At 38.6% G+C, this 20,592-nt stretch overlaps 2 protein-coding genes across 4 annotated transcripts in view; both read right to left on the bottom strand.

The window, feature by feature from the left end:
* Positions 1-541: 541 nt before the first annotated feature.
* NUP42 (nucleoporin 42) lies at positions 542-14,342 on the bottom strand. Its single transcript, XM_016217078.2, has 7 exons — positions 14,173-14,342; positions 9,258-9,489; positions 7,898-7,992; positions 4,859-4,935; positions 4,005-4,091; positions 1,941-2,025; positions 542-1,376 (listed from the first exon to the last, which is right to left on the bottom strand). Exons 1-7 carry the CDS (start codon positions 14,282-14,284, stop codon positions 808-810), a joined length of 1,257 nt encoding a protein of 418 aa, XP_016072564.2. The 5' UTR covers positions 14,285-14,342; the 3' UTR covers positions 542-807.
* Positions 14,343-18,210: 3,868 nt separating this feature from the next.
* Positions 18,211-20,592, bottom strand: part of KLHL7 (kelch like family member 7) — a 47,267-nt gene continuing 44,885 nt past the window's right edge. For all 3 annotated transcript variants that reach the window (XM_016217031.2, XM_016217032.2, XM_016217034.2), the window contains exons 10-11: positions 20,087-20,184; positions 18,211-19,610 (exon numbers count right to left, since the gene is read on the bottom strand). In XM_016217031.2, the coding sequence (XP_016072517.1) occupies positions 19,327-19,610; positions 20,087-20,184 (382 nt within the window). In that variant the 3' untranslated portion in view covers positions 18,211-19,326. The remainder of the gene's footprint in view (positions 19,611-20,086; positions 20,185-20,592) is intronic.

Genomic DNA, 20,592 nt, shown 5'->3' with positions numbered 1-20,592 from the left:
GAGGCTTGAGAAAGGAGCACCGAGCTTTGATATATGTGCGACTCATGCCAAGTCTTTGGTTTCTTGGATCAACCATATGTAAGATAGCAAGATGTTATCCCTCAATTTGAGGACACAGGGAGATTTAAGCATGTCTGAGAATTCTAATAAAAGCTCTAGAAACACACTATTTATTCTCATGATCATAATTTCTATTCCTCTTACAATCCAACCATTTGATGGGATAATGTAAGGAATAAATAGAATTATATAAAAATTAGCCTAAAATTATTGCAGAAAACTCAAATGGTGGTCCACGAGACAGCCAAAATTGAGGGGGAACAAAATTATGAGGGAAAAAATGCCTCCTAGGTCCTAAAAATAAAAGTTTCACTCTTCAAAAATTTATTTCTCTTAAGTGAATCTTCTTTTGCATGAAGGAAAGTCATGCTGATGTTTACACTTGGTAAGCAGGCTAAATATTTGAGCATTTTTTCCCCAATGGTTCTAGAAATTATCTGTCTTAAGATAAAACTTTAAAGGTTAAGACAGTAAAATGAGATAGAATGAGAAAAGTACTTTATTCAGCACACACCAAGTTTTTCGACTTCCATTCATAATTACAGTAAAAGAAAATCTCTTGCTGAGCATTATGTTTTATTTAAATAGGCTCAGGAAAAAAATGTTAAATTTCAAACCCCTAAAGTTATCATTGAAAGCTATATTCCTTATAAATATATAGGTACATAAATATGTGTATCTACTCTTTTGTATGAACCATTCAAAACAATTGAAAAGTCATGTTTTTCTGTATTTAAAATTGTCCTTTCAAATATTTAGAAGTTCCATAGGTGGTGGCTTCAATGGAATTTTCCCCAGAGTAAATTTCTTGGACTGAAATTGCTCCAGTTCTTCTCCTGTTAGTTGATGCTTGGGTGTGAATAATTCATTACCTGTTGTGCTGCCATTTGAGACAGGGACAGAGGTGGATGTGCTGCTTCCACAAGTGTCACTGGCTGGCTTGGAAGTAGTGTGAGAATGTGAGCCTGGACTACCAAAGCCAGCCACAGAGCTGCTGTTTCCAAAGGCTGGGGCCACTGGAGCTCCAAAAGGGCCTGCTGCCACGGGAGCTGGGAATCCCGAAAACCCAGCTAAGCCAAATCCTGAGGCTGCAGGGGTTCTAAATGAAAATGAAGCAGCAGATGTGATTTCCGGTTTCCCAAATCCAGGAATTGGAGTAGAAGTAGCGATGGCAGGACTGGTAGAGGGAACAGCTCCAAATGCTGGAGTATTCCCAAACACAGAAGGGCTTCCAGAAGAGGCCGTGGCAAATCCAGAGCTTGCTTTAAAACTGAAATTTTGAGCATTACTACTGCTGCTGTTACTCACGGGAAAACCTACAAATAAACCAGAAAAATAAAAAAATAATTACAGTCAGAAAATGTAGCCATGTACCCCCTACTCCCTCTCACTTCCCCCTTATTCCCGTCATGCTTGGATTTGCGAAGAGAGATTATTGGAAGGGGGAAGAGAAAAGTGAAAATGAGAACCATGACACACCCACTGAACCCTGCTGTTCTGTCTTTCTGCTACACTGATCTCATCTGCACCAAGATTCACCTTCACTCAGGGAGGCAGCTTTGAGAAGCCTCAGAGATTAGCCAGTACCCTTTTGCTTTCAGATCCCCCTCCCCTCCCCCCACCTCACCAGAGCTGTCGCTCCTAAAATACACGTCTAAAGCCTGAGCCACAGGGTCTTTCAAAGGACAGCCCAGCCCATTCTGGCCCCCCTTTCACTAGTGCTTGATGAGCCAAATTCTTTGAAGCTCCATTATAGAAGGTGGTAGAATTTGAAGGGTAACTTAAAATGGTACTTAACATACCTTCAGGCTTTATGACTTGAAACATATAAAGTCGTATTTTTCTAAATCAGTGAAGTCCTGCATTTCTTTATTACTTACCTGGTGACCCAAATGCTACTGTTTGCCTGTTGCCAAATCCAAATGTAGGTGCTGCTTGGTTTATTCCATCTTTTACATCAGAGAGCTATTAAAAAAAGCAAATAATAAAGTAGTTGATGAATAATTCTCAAGTACCTTTTCTATATACTTTAGAACCAAATTCAGTGTTTAAAATATGCACTTAAAAATGTGAAGCTAAATGTTTAACATAGAAAAGTGCCCACAATATGAATATGCATAGAAAAAAGTAAACCAACCTCAAAGATTAACTGGCTGATGAATTATGGTTTTAATTTTATTTATGCTTTTAAATATTTTCTAAATTCCTTTAAGGAACACATATTAAAATTGGAAAAGGAATTTTTAATAATACATTTCATTGTCTATAAGCTGATCTGCATTTATCAAGAAACCTAGATATTAGGTAAGGGACCTTTAGAGGGCACCCAGTCTACTTACTCTAATGCTCGAACTGAAGTTCATTCACAATGACACTGTTAAAACTTACCACTAAAATCTATTAAACATTTCCCATGGCCTGCAAATACCTTATGCTCTTACTATTTCCTGCTCTAGAAATGCCTTTCATCTCTGCTTACTGAAATCTTAATCTCCCTTTCAAGAAACTTTTCACTTACCCCTTCCCAAGAAGCCTTTCCTTTCCTAATCAACCGAAACAGATAATGATTTCTCTCATTAGGAAAACCCAACAGCATATTTAAAAAACAAACTTTATTGAGGTATAGTTTACATACAATAAAATGCATTCATTTTATGTCTATATATCTATAAAATATATATTTCAACGAGTTTTGATAAACTTACAACCACCAGCAGTATCAAGATTTAGAACACTTCCATCACCCCAAAAGTTCCCTTGTGTCCTTTTCCAGTCAGCCCTCTCCCAACTCCTGACCCCAAGAAACCACTCATCTGCTTCCTATCACTATAGATGAGGTTTGTCTTTCCTAGAGTTTCATATAAATGGGATCATTAGTATGTACTATTTTTTTGGTCTAGCTTCTCTCAGTGTGATATTCATTAACAGGTAAATGAATAAATTACATTATATTCATACAATGGATTAAAAGAATAAAGAATGAATTACTAAGCCAGTTGAGAGTGGACTGTCCAAGATCCTCAACTACAAAGGGGGGCCTAGGAAGCTGGCAGAGAGCAGGGAACTTCCAACCATGAGGGAAATTCTGTAGTCCTTTGGACTCAGTTTCCCCTTCTCTGTCAACGCTCAGAATGGTGATGGTGGGCCACCCCTCCCCTATGGATAGAATACTTTTAAGAAGTCCTACTAAATTCAGATGGTATTACAATAACTGAAAGGTGGAAGAAATTAGCTTGCACAGGAGTCTAGTTATTTAGGATGCACACAGTTAAGAATGGTGGGGTATTAGGACTGTCATACAGTCATTCACTAAGTTTAGGCTGCTACTACTCTCATGTCATTTTTCAGAAAGTAGAAACATAAACTGCCTGGAAAACTGGAAATATTAAATTCTAAAGGTAAATATCTTATTTTAAAATAGGTTCTTAAGAACTTTTTATGGGGCTAGAAAAATTGTAACTTTATTTACAGAGAGAATGAATATGCTACAGTTAGGATCATGTATCTTTGGAGACAAGTGGGTATAATATAACTCCTAAAGGCATTTCTGTATAAGGCAAGGAACATATGGTAAGTATCCTCCAGTCACAAAAGTATAAATGTGTACTCATGTTATTTTTGAAGGAATTTCTTTTTAAATGCTGATAACCAGAAATATTTGAGTTTATGTAGTATTTGCCAATTTCAAAATTAGTACTACCAAAGTTTAAGACATGACCCTAAATATAGTTTTAAAAAGGCATAATTATTTGTGCTTTTCTGACTGAGGAATAGCTAGAAAACAATTCCAGGACCTTGACTCTAAATGATGATACAGTTCTTGAGAATGTGTGTATCATAATTCTTGACAGAATTTTTGCTTTGCTTTCCAAATTGAAAGTAAAATTCTCTGCAGAAAAGCAATAGAGAAGATACTTCCCTGTAGCAAACTCTCTAGTACTCACCAAAGCTATTTTAGTTGATGCATTTAGACTTTTCAGTTCATTTACCCTGTTCCTCCACTGATTTATTAACTGATGGATGGAATTTAGCTGAAGAGAGAAGGCAGAAAAATAATGAGTCAATATTGAGTGTTTAAGTTAATCTCTCAAATAACAACTTCACGAGTCTTTGCCAAAATCACAAAAAGTTTATGAAACATTTTTATGGCCCATAACTTGTAAAATTTGCATTGACCTTCCCCTATTTGCCAAAGATATTCCAGCTATAGTCCCCTTTCCCTGTTCTCTAACTCCTTGTAAAACCTGGTTAAGAATCACAAGTATCTGGCAGCACAGAGTCTGTTAGATTTGGATGGGAGGTGAACATGTGTACTATTTAAAACGCATGATCATGACTGTAGACAACAAAAAATACAGAGTTTGTCATTTCCTTTAGCACCAAACTTATTCAAGCTCAGCATTTTTATTTTTTGATATATGATATGTGATAATGTTAATCTATATAATAAACTACTTTATTTAACTTTGTCTTTCTAGCATTCATCATGGTGTCTGCACCTAACAGATGCTCCATAAATGTTAAATGATGGAAGGGTTTAATTTCTGGGACTGATTGCTGGATAATTTGTAATAGAATAATGATATTCCGAGTTACTATAGTCAAAATATATTATCACCATTTTAGATAACCAATCAATTGCAAAGAAAGTAGTTTAGAAAATAAAAATAGCTTTGTCTTAAACAAATTGTAGATCTCATCCATTCTGCCAACACAAGCAAGCCTCGACTACAAACAGAGAAGACAGTAATTAACAGCCAATCTGTTACTGGGGTAGATGAACAGGAAATGAACTTACATAACTCTGTAAGTTATTGCTGGTTAAGGAGCTTTGGTATTCAAGCCTCAACTCTTCTGGTGAAATGTCTGTAAAACCTGAAGTAAGGAATCAATTGGAATCTTTAAAATAAATGCCAGTACTTTTGACAGTATAGTAAAGCTAGAGGTGCTAGACAAGGAAATATGCTAATGTTGAACATTAGAAAATTTTCATAATCATAAGGAAAAAATTCAAAGCCTAAATTCTCTTTCATGTTTAACAAAGTATAAAATTAGAATAAGGTATAGTTGGTTATTTGATCTTTGAAGGGGGAGTTTTTTTTCTAAAGATAAATGAAGAGGAAGGAATAACAGAGAAGAAAAAGAAAGTTGACTACATATACATTCAAACTTCTGACTAAAAAATATTCTGTATGTCAGCACTACAATAAGCAAAATTAAAGGCAAATGATAAGCTGGGGAAACCGTAACTGCAACATAACAGGAGAAGAGCTAATGTTACTGTATGAGTAGCCCTTACAAATCAATAAGAAAAATAAGTTAATATGAACAAATATAATAAATAGGCAATTCACAAAAATTCAAATAGTAAATAAATGAAATAAAAAAGTTCAATTTAAAAATACAACTTAAAATAGAGAGAAAATGCTTTACTTATCAGACTGCCAAAAATTAAAAATGAATGTTATTTATTGTTATTAAGAATGTGGTGAGGTGAACTATCTCCTAAATTGACATTAAGGGAATTAAAAATGTAAAATTTTTCTAGGAGAAAAATTGTCAATAAGCATCAATTGCCTTAGAAATGTTCACACCTTCTGACCTTAATAGAATTTCATTGAATCTGTTGCAATATATTGCCTGGTTGCAGTGTATGAAGTAAACCTGTTTTCACACAGATATGTAGTTGGGAAAGGATGACTTTAATGGCCTTTTCAGATAATTGTGAATATTCTTCTTTGATATTACACCAAAATTTGACAGGTGGTGGTTTCTAAAAGGTTAGCTACAATGTGGACTCAAACTTTTTGTACAATTATATTGACTCCAGTGGTTCATCTTGCACTTAGGATGGACTTTTCAGCCATGTATAATTTTGTAACATTACAGATTGAGCATCTGGAAAACACTGGTTCACTGAGTTGGCAAATGTCATTTTATAATATTGAAATACTCATATTTGTTAATGTCACTATCCATCTCATCTGAAGAGACTGTAAGTATCAAGAAGTCATCAAGTTCACATTAGCAGGAAACAGTTTTCCATAATCTAATTTTCACTTGAATTTTATTACTGGCAATAAACACTGTCAGTTGTTTTCTATGAAGTGACAAGCTCACTTCATTTATTTTTTAAAGAAAATGTCACCAAATACTTAAGTCTAAGTAATCACAGTTTCCAGTTACTCTTTCAAATATAAACTGTCCTATGGAAAAAAGTGGCTAGTTCAGCTCACAAGTCAAATGATCACACCAGTGCTTTCCCTCAAGATAACTACCACACATGAGTATGTGGCAGAAGCACTTTATGTGTGCTTCCCGTTTTGTCACACAGAATAGTAAAAAGGTTTGCAGTCAAAGGTCAAGATTTAATAAAATTAATAACTTACCATTCCATCAAGGACATTCTTAAGTGAAAATGACATTAAATTTTTTGACTATTATAGTCAGTTAATACAGGTTATTTTCTCTGCCTTGATTTATACTAGGATACAAGGTGTTTTACACACTAATGCTTTTGCACCAACTGTGCTAATGTCAACACAGTGAAAATGGCAATTAATGTGTTACTATTATTATAAAATATTTTTGAACTTGTATAGCCTCTACAAGAGTCTCAGGAATAGCGCTGCCACATTTAGCAAAAGATGTCACAGGATGTCCAGTTAAATTTGAATTTCAGACATACAACAAATACTTTTTTAGTATAGGTATGTCACAAATGTTATATGGGCTATTCATATGCTAAAAATATTATTCTTTATCTAAAATTTAAATTTAAGGGGGTACCCCATATTTTATCTGGCAGCTCTACTTAGGGATCTACATTCCACATTTTGGGAACCACTGCTTTAGGGCATTCATTAGGCAGTAGGTTCAATTCTGAACTGATTTAAAAAGGCTTAATACTTCTTTATTTTCTTTACAGAAAAATCACTATCTGAAACTCTCTTATTTATTTGTGTTACTTATTGTCTCCCTCCCTCAAGAATGTAAGCTTCATAAGGGAGGGCTCCTGTCCATCTTGCTCATCACTACATCTCTAGCACTTAGAATAGGGCCTGGCACAAAAGAAATTCAGTAAGAATTTGTTGAATGATTGAGTAAATAATTGACTGAGGACACAAATGCTCACAGAGAATGAGCAGGTAGAGCTGAGACAGAGCAGAGATCCCAGAGTTCTGAGGGACTGCAGGGCTCTCACCTGCTAGGTACCTGCCCTCAACAGGGCAGAAGGCCAGGACCACCCAGAGTGGGCTTAGAAAAGCGCAGTGGTCTAGGTTTTAGCCCAGAAAGGGTTTAGAAACTATGGACAAAAGAAAATGGGAAGGAAAGGGGCATCTATAGAAATACTATCCCTGTGGTCCAGCTAAAGCTCTTTACCTTTAAACATTATCTACAGGATAGGTCTTCACATGCCTTATGAAAAAAGACTATCCTTAAAAGGAAAGATAGGGAAGAAAGAGAAAACAGAACCAGGCAGCCAAGGCCTTAATGGCAGGCAGGATGTGACTCTTCTATCCACTGCAGGCAGCCAAGAGATTCTGAGTTGTACCTATAGGGAACCAAGAAAGCAGAGCCTCTGCCTGGGCTTCCAGAATTGGAACTGTGGTGGGTCCTGATTTTACTGAAAACTACATATCTTAAAAGAACTATATCTTCCAACCTCAATCTCTGAATCATGAAGTTCTGCTAGAATACTTGGATACTTTAAACAGTGTCCAAACTCTCCTAACTGTAGCTAAGTTTGTGGTTAATTTCTTTATTTGGCATGGCCTTGGTTTTAGAAAATAAGAGTTGTAAAACATACTTTAAAAACATACAATTTCTCAGTTACCTGAAATACTAGGTTTCTTTCTCATTGGTGAATAAGCAGAGAACATCCACTGCCCTGACGACTCCCAAATCTCCATATCTTTCACAATTCCTTCCCTGACAGGAAAAGAAAAAAAAAAAGAAAAAAAATTATATAGATATATAAATATATATATATATATTTTCCCCCATTACATTTCCTCCAGTGTTCTTTAAACAGCTTATAGAAATATAAACTACATTTCATGTTATGGGTATTATTATAATACTAAAGAAGTTCATAATTTTGGTATTTCCAGTACACGAAATCATTAACCAAAACAGTTAACTGAGAACTATTGTACCATACATATATTAAAGAACTAAAATATAATCAAATACACAATACAACTTTAATCATTTGTTCATTATCATAAATATCAATGATCATTTAACTGGGAAAAACAGAAAGTACCACATAATATAGAAGGATAACATTTTTAAAAGGGGTGGGACTTTAGAGATCATTTTGTCTAATTCTCACATTTTTTTCAAAAGGGGGAAACAGACCTATACCCATACAGTTAATTTGTTGGCAAAGCTATGGATAGAGTTGGCTCTAAATTAAATCCCCTCCCACACCATCCAGAATACTACAATTAATAATAGATGCCACAGAGAATCTATATTAAATTTAGGATTTTTACAACATCAAATACAGGAAGGAGGGGTTCATTTGATTTTTCTTTTAAAAAAAAAAATCAGTAGTTTATGGTACATGGATCAAAATGTTTACCATTGGTTCTAATTTAGTTATGGAAAGTAAAAGACTATCAAGTATATTTCTGTCCTGGGAGCCAGAAGCTCAAGGAAATTACAGATAGCCAGGCATTGTTTTGGCATCAGTCATAAATTCTACTACAAATGTTCTCAAGAAATGGTAAGGAATTTACTTTACAATAAGGAATGAAATAAACTGGAATGAGGTAAATGAAGTAAAAGTTTTAGAAAAATACAAGATGCTATATAAACGTAGTTTATATTCCAAGATTACAAGTTGCTTTAAATCACCTCATACTTTGTAAAGGTCTCATAATTTACAACAAACTCAAGCAGGACTACCTTAGAAAGACAGTCACAATATAGTGTTACCAAGAGAAAAGTAGAAAATGCACAATAAGCCCTAAGAAGGCACTGTACCGATACGGAGAGATGACACATTTTTGAGTGAAATACAGTCTAGTATGATAGTGGTTCTCTCTGAGTGATAGGATCATGAATGCTTTTTCTTTTTTGCTTATCCTGATTTTTAAAATAATGTATTATTTCTTTAAAAAATATATAAGTAGTTTTTAAAAAAAATAAGCAAATGGGTACTAATTTTTCTGAATGCTTTCACTTACAGAAATTTCTTTTCATCATTCTGTGCATCAGAGCTGGGTGAAGAAGCAAATGGGTTCTGAGGCAACCCAAACCCCCTGTTCCTATCAGTTGAATCTCCAGAATCAAAAGAAACAAAAGATCGCCTTTCTTGCTCTCTGCTGCCCCCCCATGGTGTAGATTTGGAGAAATTGGATGGCTGGATAACACTGGAGTATCTCTGGCTGGTGGCATTCCATCCACGTCTGTTACTACCTGAAATAAGCAATAAAATAAAACAGTTTTACAAGCAACTCATCTTTTAAATCTCTAAAAATTTAATTACATATTTTGTCTCATTACATGCAGACATGCAAACATTCAACATTTCCACTCATTTTAAATCACAGAACTCTTCATTTTTGACTTATATACTGTAGTTCAGTGTAATATCAACAAATCGCACAACAGTCTAATTGTATTCTGGCTAAAAAGATTGAGAGGACAGTAAATCCCTAGAAAAGTAATGATGTACTACTAAATTTAGCTGACATTAGCTTATTAAGTAAACTGGCTTGGTAGTGGAGTGGCTAAAGGACACACATCCTAAATCATAAGTTCCTTCAGGATAAAAAGCTGTCTTTATCATCTTTGCTCTCCCACTGGGCCTGATATAGTAATAAAGTCTGAAAAATGGGGAATACCAAAAAGTTTGTTGAATATAAAAGCTTAGATTCTACCCTCTGTCCTTGAAAAGATGCTTACATCTGTCTGACTCAGTCTTCTCTCTGGTAAAACACATACCCACCTAAATTTCATAGGGACATTATAAAGATGATTTACATGTAAATAAAGTGCACTGAGTTCCTCTATTATGAGCATATTACTAATATTTCATAATTACCAAAAGGAGCCAATAGGAATCTATCCTCTTAGTCTCTATATTTTTTAAAAATCTCATCACTTAAACTATCTCAATTACTCATCACTTCCTAGTTGGGTCCAAGATAATTCACCTTGTTACTCACAGAATTGGAGATATTCCATTAAATATATTAAATAGTGGAGTGATGGGAGATATATTCCTTTATTAAAATTCATCTCCCAACTTTAAAACTCCTTAATAAAACCAGAGAAAAGGCAGCAGATTGCTGGACCAGACTCCACTAGTAGGAATTAATGGTATTTTATTTTTCTAAAGTTCCAAATCCTTTGGGGAATGACACAACTGAAGAAATTTTAATTAATTTTTTGTATATAGCTTTTGGCCTTCATACTTATTAATTCCAGAAGTATCCACTGTTTTGGGTAGCTCAATACACTGTTGGTTTTTTAAAACATTTATCTTTATTGTTGAAAGTATTACAGGTCTCCCATTTTTCCCCCCACTTCTCCCCTCCACCTCACTCCTACCCCTTCCCCAGGCCTTTAACCCATTATTGTCTGTGTCCATGGGTTATGCATATATGCATATAACTTCTTTGGTTAATCTCTTCCCACCCTCCATACCCCTTCCCTCTTCCCTCTGAGATACAACCATCTGTTGTATGCTTCAATGTCTCTGGATCTATTTAGTCTGTCAGCTTCTTTTGTTCATTAGCTTCTTCTTAAAGAAGACCCTTCAACATTTCATGTAGTATTGGTCTGGTGGTGATGAACTCCTTTAGCTTTTCCTTGTCTGAGAAGCTCTTTATCTGACCTTCAGTTCTAAATGATAGCTTTGCTGGGTAATCTTGGTTGTAGGTTCTTGCTTTTCATCACTTTGAATATTTCTGGCCATTCCCTTCTGGCCTGCAAAGCTTGAGAAATCAGCTGACAGTCGTATGGGTGCTCCCTTGTAGGTAACTAACTGCTTTTTTCTTGTTGCTTTTAAGATTCTCTCTTTGTCTTTAACCTTTGGCATTTTAATTATGATGTGTCTTGCTGTGGGTCTCTTTGGGTTCCTCTTGTTTGGGACTCTCTGTGCTCCCTGGACTTGTAAGTCTATTTCTTTCCCCAGGTAGGGGAAGTTTTCTGTAATTATTTTTTCAAATAGGTTTTCAGTTTCTTGCTCTCTTTCTTCTCCTTCTGGCACCCCAATAATACAAATGTTGGGCCACTTGAAGTTGTCCCAGAGACTCTTTACATTATATTCATATTTCTGGATTCTTTTTGCTCTTCTGGTTGGGTGTTTTTTGTTTCCTCATGTTCCAAATTGCTGATTTGATTCTCAGAGTCCTTTACTGTTGATTCCCTGTAAATTAGTCTTTATTTCAGTTTGTGTAAGCTTCATTTCTGATTGGTACTTTATTATGTCATTGATGATCTCACTAGTTTCCTTAATAGTCTTACTAAGATCTTTGAGCATGCTTATAACCATTATTCTGAACTCGATCTAGTAGCTTGCTTGGATCTATTTCATTTAGTTCCTTTTCTGGAGATTTCTTCTGTTCTTTCCTTTGTAACATGTTTCTTTGCCTCCACATTTTGGCTGCTTCCAGGTGTTTGTTTCTATGTATTAGGCAGAGCTGCTCTGTCTCCTGGAATTTGTAGAGTGGCTTTGTGTAGTAGGTGTCCTGGAGGGTCTAGTGTCTCAGCCTCCCCAGTCACCGGAGCTGGGCCTTCTAGGTGCTCCCCTGTGTGGGTTGTGTGCACTGTCCTGTTGTAGTTGAGCCTTGGTTGCTGTTGGTGTCACTGGGAGGAATTGAACCCCAGGTCAACTGGCTGTGAGGACCAGCTGTAACTACAGTCAAAGAGCTGCTGTGCTGGAGACATCCTTATGGAGCAGAACTTACTTCAGTGGAGCTTTGGTGTTCACCAAGTGCGCCCCTTGAGTGTGTCACTCATGGATGTGGTAGGGTTGTAATCCAGCATGGTAGGGTCTGACCACAAGGTGCACTGTCTCTGGGGCCTCCCAGAAGGTGCAAAGTCAGCCTCTGCCAGTGCCTTGCCCAGGGCCACCCAGCATGAGCTACACAGCAAATCGTAGTTGGCTGCTACTTGTGCTGCGTTTGGCATTGTCCAGGAGAGGCCAAGCTATGAACCAATGCAGGCTGCCACTAGTGCCAGGCCTGAGGCCACTTATCAAGCCATATGCGGCACGCTGAGGCCAGCTGCTGCTTGTTTGAGAGAATTTAAGGAAAGTCCTAAGCACGAGGCTTGAGAGGCCCCTTGCACAGAAAAGCCCCTGGAAACGGCTTGGATGAGCTTGCAGGTGGGGAGGGGCAGGGTCTCCGGGAATCACCGGGGCATGGCCAAAGGTGTGAGTCAGGTGCTGACAATTCAAATATGGTGCCTGCCTGCTGGCTGTGTGTGGCGAGGGCTCACCAATGGAGCAATGGCCTCTGCCAGCTCTTCTGCCTGGGAGGAAGCCGCCCCTCCACCTCTCGACCGATTTCAGGCAGGTTAGTTCCTCCCTAAGTGTCCCAGGTTCCTTTCAGGCTGCTGCCTGGCGCTGGGGCTCAGAGGGAGCCCGTCTGAGTGAGTCCGTGCGCGGGCCCTTTAAGAGGAAAGCCTAGGGCTCCCGCAGCCTCTGCGACCCTCAGCAACAGTTCCCGCTGGTTGTCACAGCCCAAAGTTGTGGGACTTCTCTTCCTGGCCCTGGGCTGGGGGCCTGCTGTGGGGCAGGGACCCCTCCTTCCTCTGGGAACCTCCACCGCGGAGCTTCCCTCCCAGGTTTAATCCGCAGCACTTCGATCCAGCCCCAATCCACCCACACCTCCTCCCCTCCTAGTGGTCTCAGTGCTTCTTCAGTTCTCTGGTTGTAGGGCTTCTGTTCAGCCAGATTTCAGGAGGTTCTGAGTGATGGTTGTTCTGTATTTTAGTTGTAATTTTGATGTGGTTGTGGGAGGCAGCGGGGACCGGGGTTACCTACGTTGCCACCTTGTCTCTCCTCCATCTCACTAAATACACTGTTTACTTATCGAGTGTTATTACGTTTTCATCAATTAATATACCCATTTAACATTTATTTTCTAATTACATCTAGAGTGAGTCTCTACAGAATGTCAAATATTACATTCTGTTTTTCATGGAAGTACACTCGTATTTATCAGACCCGGAGTCCTAGTTTTTGGTTTGGAATATTTCATTACACTTATTGTGGGTAATGCAAAAAGACTGTTTCAAGAAGAGGGATCAGGTGTGAAACCACAATGCCACTCAAGGTGGAAAGGTGAGATGAATGCCTCTAAAAAAGGGAAGGGAGGGGGGAATGCGTGAGGGGGTCAGCATCCTGTGATATCTTTAAGGCTAAATTCCAATTCTAAGAAAATAACACCTCTCCATCAGACCTTTAAAACCTTGTGCTGTACTATGATTTCATGTCTGACGCCTCCTCTCCTCGAAGACAGTGCTCCTTGCATCATCCATAATTGGTTTAATGAAATTTTCCGAAACCTTGGGCAATGACAGGCCCAGGGAGCAGGTCGGCGTGGTCCCCTACACCCCGTTCCCTCATAGCCCAGAGTTCTTAGTTGGGCATCCCATCCTCCCAATTTTACCCCAGGTTTCATGAGCATGTACAGCTGTCTGAGGCATGGCTAAGATTTTATTGTATTTCCAAAGGAGTTCGCGACTTCCCCAAAGAGCCCTGACTCTGACCCCAGTTGCTAGCCTCTCCCTCAGAAAACAAGTTTAGTAAGCATTATAGTCGAGTCAAGGGGTAAAAAACCAAGCGACCAGAAGGGTATAGTAAAGCGAGAGGCGTCTGGGTCAACCGACGCCAATTGCCCGGACCACTGCCACCCAGCCGACTGAAAACTCATTGTTCCGCGCCGGTACCCAGGACCACGCCCCTGGCTTCCTCCGCTCAACGAAAACCGACCGACTCAGTGTCTAAACGCGGGTAAAACCGTCGGAAAGAAACTGCGCAGGTCGCTGCGCCGAGCCCCTAGCGGGACGCCCGTCCTCTCCCCTCTGGGCCCCACGTCAGGCCCGTCCCACTCCGCTAGCGGCGGCGCGGACAGAGGACAACGTCACCTGAGGGCTGCTGCTGCCGTCCCCCGCCCGCACCCCGGGCGCCGGGATGCTCGTTCCAGCACCGCTCTCCGAAGCGACACCGGCCTTGAAGGAAGAACTGACAGACGGTCATTGCGGAGGCGCCGCCGCCGGGACTGTCCTAGCGAGCGCCCTCAGCCTGTGGAGAGCCGGGAGCAGCTGAAAGTTCCGGCCCCGCTGCTGTGGCGTCATCTTCCAGCGCCTCGTCCCGCCCCCAGCGCGACGAGAGGCGTGGGTTTCACCCAATAGGAATTGAGAAGGGCGGGCGGGCCCCGCCCAAGTACTGCGCGCAGCCTGGGAAGGCGGAAAGCTTGAACCGGCGCTTTGAGAAAGAGGCCTCCTCACCCGCGCGTGATGTCCCGGCTGCAAGGGAGGCTCGGGTTCGAAATGAGAAGAAAGCGAGTCAGGCGAACCCAGAACTCGCTCGAGGCCCCGAGAGGAGGATTAGCTGTGGTCTGAGAGACCGAGTGTGTTTTCATTTTCAGCAGCTGAGAAAGAAAGCGGTGCCCAGCCGTTCACCAGGATGGATGACAGTGTCAGGTAGAGGCAATTGCAGCGTTAACAGGGGCGGAGCTCTGAGAAGGGGCTCCTGGAAAGAGCACCCCGTATTCTCTCAGCTTTGTAGTTTCCAATGAAACGGGAGCCTACATCCACTTCAGTGCAGGTCCGATTCGAGGCCTTTACGCACAGCCGCTCTGCTTTGAGCCTGTCAGTGCTGCTTCCTCTAAGTTTTGCCTCGGCCGCCTTCCACTCAAATCCTAGGACTCTCTCCTCTATGGTGAGACACCTGCAGTTCCCCTGGCGTTCAGTCTCCTTTATTGCAACGAATCAATAAACCTGACTTCGTTGGATCGCAGGTTTGTCCCTGGTGGTTTAGGACAGCGATTTTCAACCAGCGAGCTACAAGAAGTTTTAAAACATGCAATACCTGACTATCTAAGTCAGGGGCACTGACCCCTTTTCCCCTTAGAGTGTCAAAAAAAATTAAAAAAAAATGACAGCAGCCTACACAACAATAGCCGTCTGGTGTGAATGAATCAAAATTATACCCCTTTTTTGGTTAGATAGGCAAAAAATGTTTTTGGTTTTTTTTGGTGTGATAGAATTTTAGTAATGAGTTCATGTGCCCTGAGATGAAAAGGTTGAAAACTGCTGGTTTAGGATGGTTGACTATTGTAGTTGTTCCCATACTTTGGATTTTGAGGGCCGTGGCATCTACAGGAGCACTGGGAATAAATGGTGCAACCTAGTTTATTTTATAAAATCAGTCTCATTTATTTTAAAAACAAACTTAGATATAGTACAAATAACTTTTTTTTTTTCCTCTGAGCCACTTGAGACTGTTGCAGACCTGATGTCCCATCACCCAAATACTGTATTTCCTACAAATAAGGACATTCTCCTAGTTAACTACAATACAATCAGCAAAATCAGGACATTAATATCGATGTATTACTATCTAATCCTTAGAGTCCATTCATGTTTTATCAAGTGTCCCAATAATGTCCTTCAAAGGAAAAGAATTCAGCTCATAATCATTGTTGCCTTACTCATATTTCTTTTTTTTAATTTAAATTTTATTTTTCAATTACAGTTTACATTCAATATTATTTTGTATTAGTTTCAAGTATACAACATAGTAGTTAGACAATACAAAGTGTTCCTCCCAGTATTTCCAGTACCTATCTGGCACTGGACATAGTTATTACAATACTGACCATATTCCCTAAGCTGGACTTTACGTCCCCGTGACTATTTTGTAACTACCAATTTGTACTTCTTAATCCATTCACCTTTTTCACCCAGCTCCCCAACCCCTCTCCCCTCTGGCAACCATCCGTCTGTTCTCTGTACCTATGAGTCTGTTTCCATTTTGCTCATTTTGTTCTTTAGATTCCTCATATAAGTGAAATCATATGGTGTTTGTCTTTGACTTATTTCACTTAGCATAATACCCTTTGCGTCCACCCATGTTGGCACAAATGGCGAGTTTTCATTCTTTTTTATGGCTAATATTTCATTGTATATATATGTATCACCATTTTTTAATCCACTCATCTATTATTGATGGGCACTTGGGTTGCTTCCAAATCTTGGCTGTCGTAATAATGCTGCAGTGAACATAGGGGTGCATATATTCTTTTGAATTAGAGTTTTGGGTTTCTTCAGATATATTCCCAGAAGTAGGACTGGGTCATAGGCAGTTCCATTTTTAATTTTTTGAGGAACCTCCATTCTGCTTTCCATGGTGGCTGCACCAGTCTGCATTCCCACCAACAGAGCACGAAGGCTCCCTTTTCTCCACACCCTCCTGACACTTGTTGATTTATTGACGGCAGCCATTCTGACAGGTGGGAGGTGATACCTCATTGTGGTTTTAATTTGCATCTCTTATGACTAGTGCTGTTGAGCATCTTTTCATATATCGACTGGCCACTTGTATGTCCTCTTTGGAGAAGTGTTTATTCAGGTCCTCTGCCTGTTTTTAAAAAATGGGATAGTTTTTGGTGTTGAGTCGTGTAAGTTCTCTATAAATTTTGGATATTAATCCTTTATAAGATGTATCATTGGTGAGTATCTTCTTCCATTTAGTAGGTTGTCTTTTCATGTTGTTGGCTTCTTGTGCTGTGCAAAAATGTTTAAGTTTGATGTAGTCCTCCCCTTTCCCCCCTTGCTGGAGGAATTATCAGAAAAGCTATTGCTAAGAGAGATGTCAGAGAGTTTACTGCCTATATTTTCTCCTAGAAGTTTTATGGTTTTGAGTCTCACATTTAAGTCTTTAGTCCATTTTGAGTTTATTCTTGTATATGGTGTAAAGTGGTGGTCTAGTTTCATGTTTTTGCACGTATCTGTCCCATTTTCCCAGCAGCATCTATTGAATAGGCTGTCTTTACCCTATCGTATGTTCTTGCCTCCTCTGTCTTATGTTAATTGACCATATATTGCCTTACTCATATTTCTTTAATCTCCTTCATTCTGGAACATTTTCTCAGTCTTTCCTTGACTCTCATGACCTTAACACTAGTAAAGATTATAGCTTGTTATTTTGTAGACATTCCTCAATGGAGATTTATGTTTTCTCATGACACCTTTTTCCCCCCAATGGAGTGAAAAATTCAATACCCAAGATAAAAATGTTCAGAGTGGGCAAACCTAGAGGAAGATTAATGGTTACCCAGAGCTGGGTGTTTGCAGGATATGACTGGGTTGAATAATGCCTCCCCAAAATTCACGTCCACCCAGAACTTCCAAATGTGACCTTATCTGGAAAAAGGGTCTTTGCAGATGTCATCAGTTTAGATGAGGTGATACTGGATGTGGCGGGGGGGCTAAATCCAAGGACTGTTGTCCTTATAACACCACGGAAAGCCACAGAGAGACGCACTGGGAAGGCCATGTAAAGACAGAGGCAGCGAATGAAGTGAGGCAGTTATAGGCCAACGAACAAGGATGCCGGCAGCCACCAGAAGCCAGGGGAGAGGCTTGGGGGATTTCCGCCTCAGCCTCCAAAGGGAAGCAACCCTGACAACACCTGATGCAGGACTTCTGGCCTCCTGAGCTGAGGAAGAATAAATTTCTGCCATTTTAAGCCACCAAGTTTGTGGTTATTTGTTCTAGGAGCCATAGGGAACTAATACATGGGGGAGATGGGGAGTGACTGCTAATGAGTATGGGGTTTCTTTTTGTGGTAATGAAAATGTTCCAAAATTGTGGTGACAGTTGCACAACTCTATGAATATATTAAAGACCACTAAATGGTACACTTTAAGTGGTGAATTACTTGATATGTAAATTATATCTCAATAAAGCTATTATGTACATAAAAAAGCCTACATAAATAGAAATATATCATTATGCTTTTTACAATTCCATTTTCATTTAAACATTTTTAGTGTTTAAGATTATACAACTTTCATATAAAGAAAACAATGAAAATGAAAATAGAAACACTACTTCACAAATTTTAAAAACAATTACTATCTAACACATCTAAAATAAAGAGCGAATAGAACTAAGCAGTGTATTTTAATTTAAAAAATATTTAATATTACCAGATAAAAACATTGATGGTGACAGCTTTACATGGCTCATTCCATACATTTCATAATGTAAAGGGAAAAACTAAGTAGGAAAGAAATGAGTAGACAGGTTTGTAAAAGACTTATTGACCACAGAAAAGCAATTAATATGAGAGGACAAATATTCAATTCAAATTATCACAAAACTTTTAGATACAAAAGGGGCAAATATCTCTGATGTGTCTTGCTGAGGGAAAGAAATCATGTACTTTTTAATCCATAAGAAGTTCAAAGTCAACAATGATATTGTATAACTATCAGTGCTAGCTTACTGACCTATAAATTTGCTCTAAATAGCTTTATTTTTGGCTAGCCAATCCTTCCTTTTATAATTGGATTTTATTTAAAGTGAGGACTGAAGAGACATCATTTTTTAAGCACTGGGTAAAACAGCGATATAAATTAATGATGGGTGCTAAGCTTGACATTTCTGTCTAAAAGATGGAATATATTTAATTGGATTGGATATATTTCATCAGGAGTTTGGTACATTTTTAAGTCCCAAAATGCGATTATGAAATCTGTGAGAGAGTATGTGCATGCCTCAACTCTCTCTGTCTTGCTTTTAAAAATAGAACACATTTGGCACTAAACAGGACAAATGAAGACAAGCAAAATTATGGAAGACTAAGCTGCTCCATACTATTTCTTAGTTCTTGACTGAACTGAAACAAACAGACCTAACTACACAGCACTTCTGTGATGTATGAAAATAGAATCTAGAGCTAAGACGAGATTGTTTCACTGATGAGCACCCCCCCATATAGTCACAGCTACATATGTGAAATTCATTTAAGAATTCATTGTTTCACCAAATGCTTAGTATTTTTCAAGTTTTCTTGCTAGATATGTTCATGATTATGTGGGCAGCTAAAATGTGGTCTTTGAATTAAGGAAATTCATATAAAAATCTATTTTATAGGGATCTTTCTTTACTTGAAACTTCCTTAAAATAAAAAAACACCACCAAACTAAAACTTTGTAACCAAACTCTGGGAACAAAGTACTGGTGGCCATATTTTTGAGTCTCCGGTGAGTCGTGAAGTCCACTCATTTTTCATGTTTCAAGGGTTTCTTCATTTGCTCCACAAGTATCAACAACACAAATTAAACAACTTGTTACTGGAAAAGCTCGAACTTTGGAGTTGGCAAACCATTTGTCTGTTTCAGTGTTATATTCAAGGATGTGTCCTAACCGACCCACACCTTGAAAACCAGCCAAGACATAAACTATAGAGCCAACTGCTGCACACTTCACTGTTACACCCTTCCACGGCATCGGTGAGACCATCTTCCATTCATTTAATTTAATGTCATAATATTCCACATTGTCCAGACCACCTTCAAAAGAACAAACATGAACTATATGAACAATTTTAAAAAGATCTCTTAAAGTAATAATTCTTTTCATTTTCCCAACAATTTATCATGAAAATTTTCAAGCATGCAGGAAAGGTGTAAGAATTTTATAATGCCCACATATCTACCATTGAAATTCTTATTCTTACCTTAACACAACAGAAATTTATAGAAATTAATTCTATAAAATTAAATATTTTCTATTTGTTCTAGAAAAATACAAAAGTAAACCATCTGTGGATTTTTCTTCTAATTAACTTTAATTATAATTATTCAAATGTCCACTTTGTCCCTCTACTATTAGTCTTTCAGCAATTTATGGAAAATAGCAATGAGTAGAAACAGGAGAGGGAAAGAAGTTATTTTGTCTTCTATAATTTAAGTGTTTCCATAATTTAAGATAAGGAAATATCAGCAAACTCATTGGGAAAGTTGAACAGTGAGTTAACATCACACACCTAAGCCATTCTGACCACCCACAGCAAATATCTTGTCTTTTACAAACACCAGCCCATGATTCTTCCTGGCCTCAATCATTGGACATAGCTCAGTCCATCTGAAAAAATAAAAGAAAGTTTTTAGGGTCCTGTTCACAGGCAGTAATAGGACTCATACTAATTTATAAGAAAGATCTGTTATCCCAACTAAGTGCTCACTTACCAGTCACATATGTGTACACATGCACATGCACACACACACACCTGGAAGGCTAGAAAACAAACCTTAACAGTGGTTCTGAGTAATTTATTTATAGGTGGGTAAATAAAAGATTTTACTCCCTTCAACTCTGATAGGATATGAGACATAGAGCATATCTGGAGACTATTAAGATGTCTTTGGAAGAAATTCATTTCCCTTAGTTCACAATAACTTGTAAAATGGTAACAAAAAACAAGGGAAAGGTACATAAGAGACTATAAAGCAGGAACACTGTCACATGTGCTTTTAAATAATATTTATGCAT

This window comes from Miniopterus natalensis, chromosome 10, assembly GCF_054644295.1.
Source record: "Miniopterus natalensis isolate mMinNat1 chromosome 10, mMinNat1.hap1, whole genome shotgun sequence".
Classification (NCBI taxonomy): domain Eukaryota; kingdom Metazoa; phylum Chordata; class Mammalia; order Chiroptera; family Miniopteridae; genus Miniopterus; species Miniopterus natalensis.
Note: the sequence above shows the minus strand (reverse complement) of the source record. Positions and strands in the feature narration are given on the sequence as shown.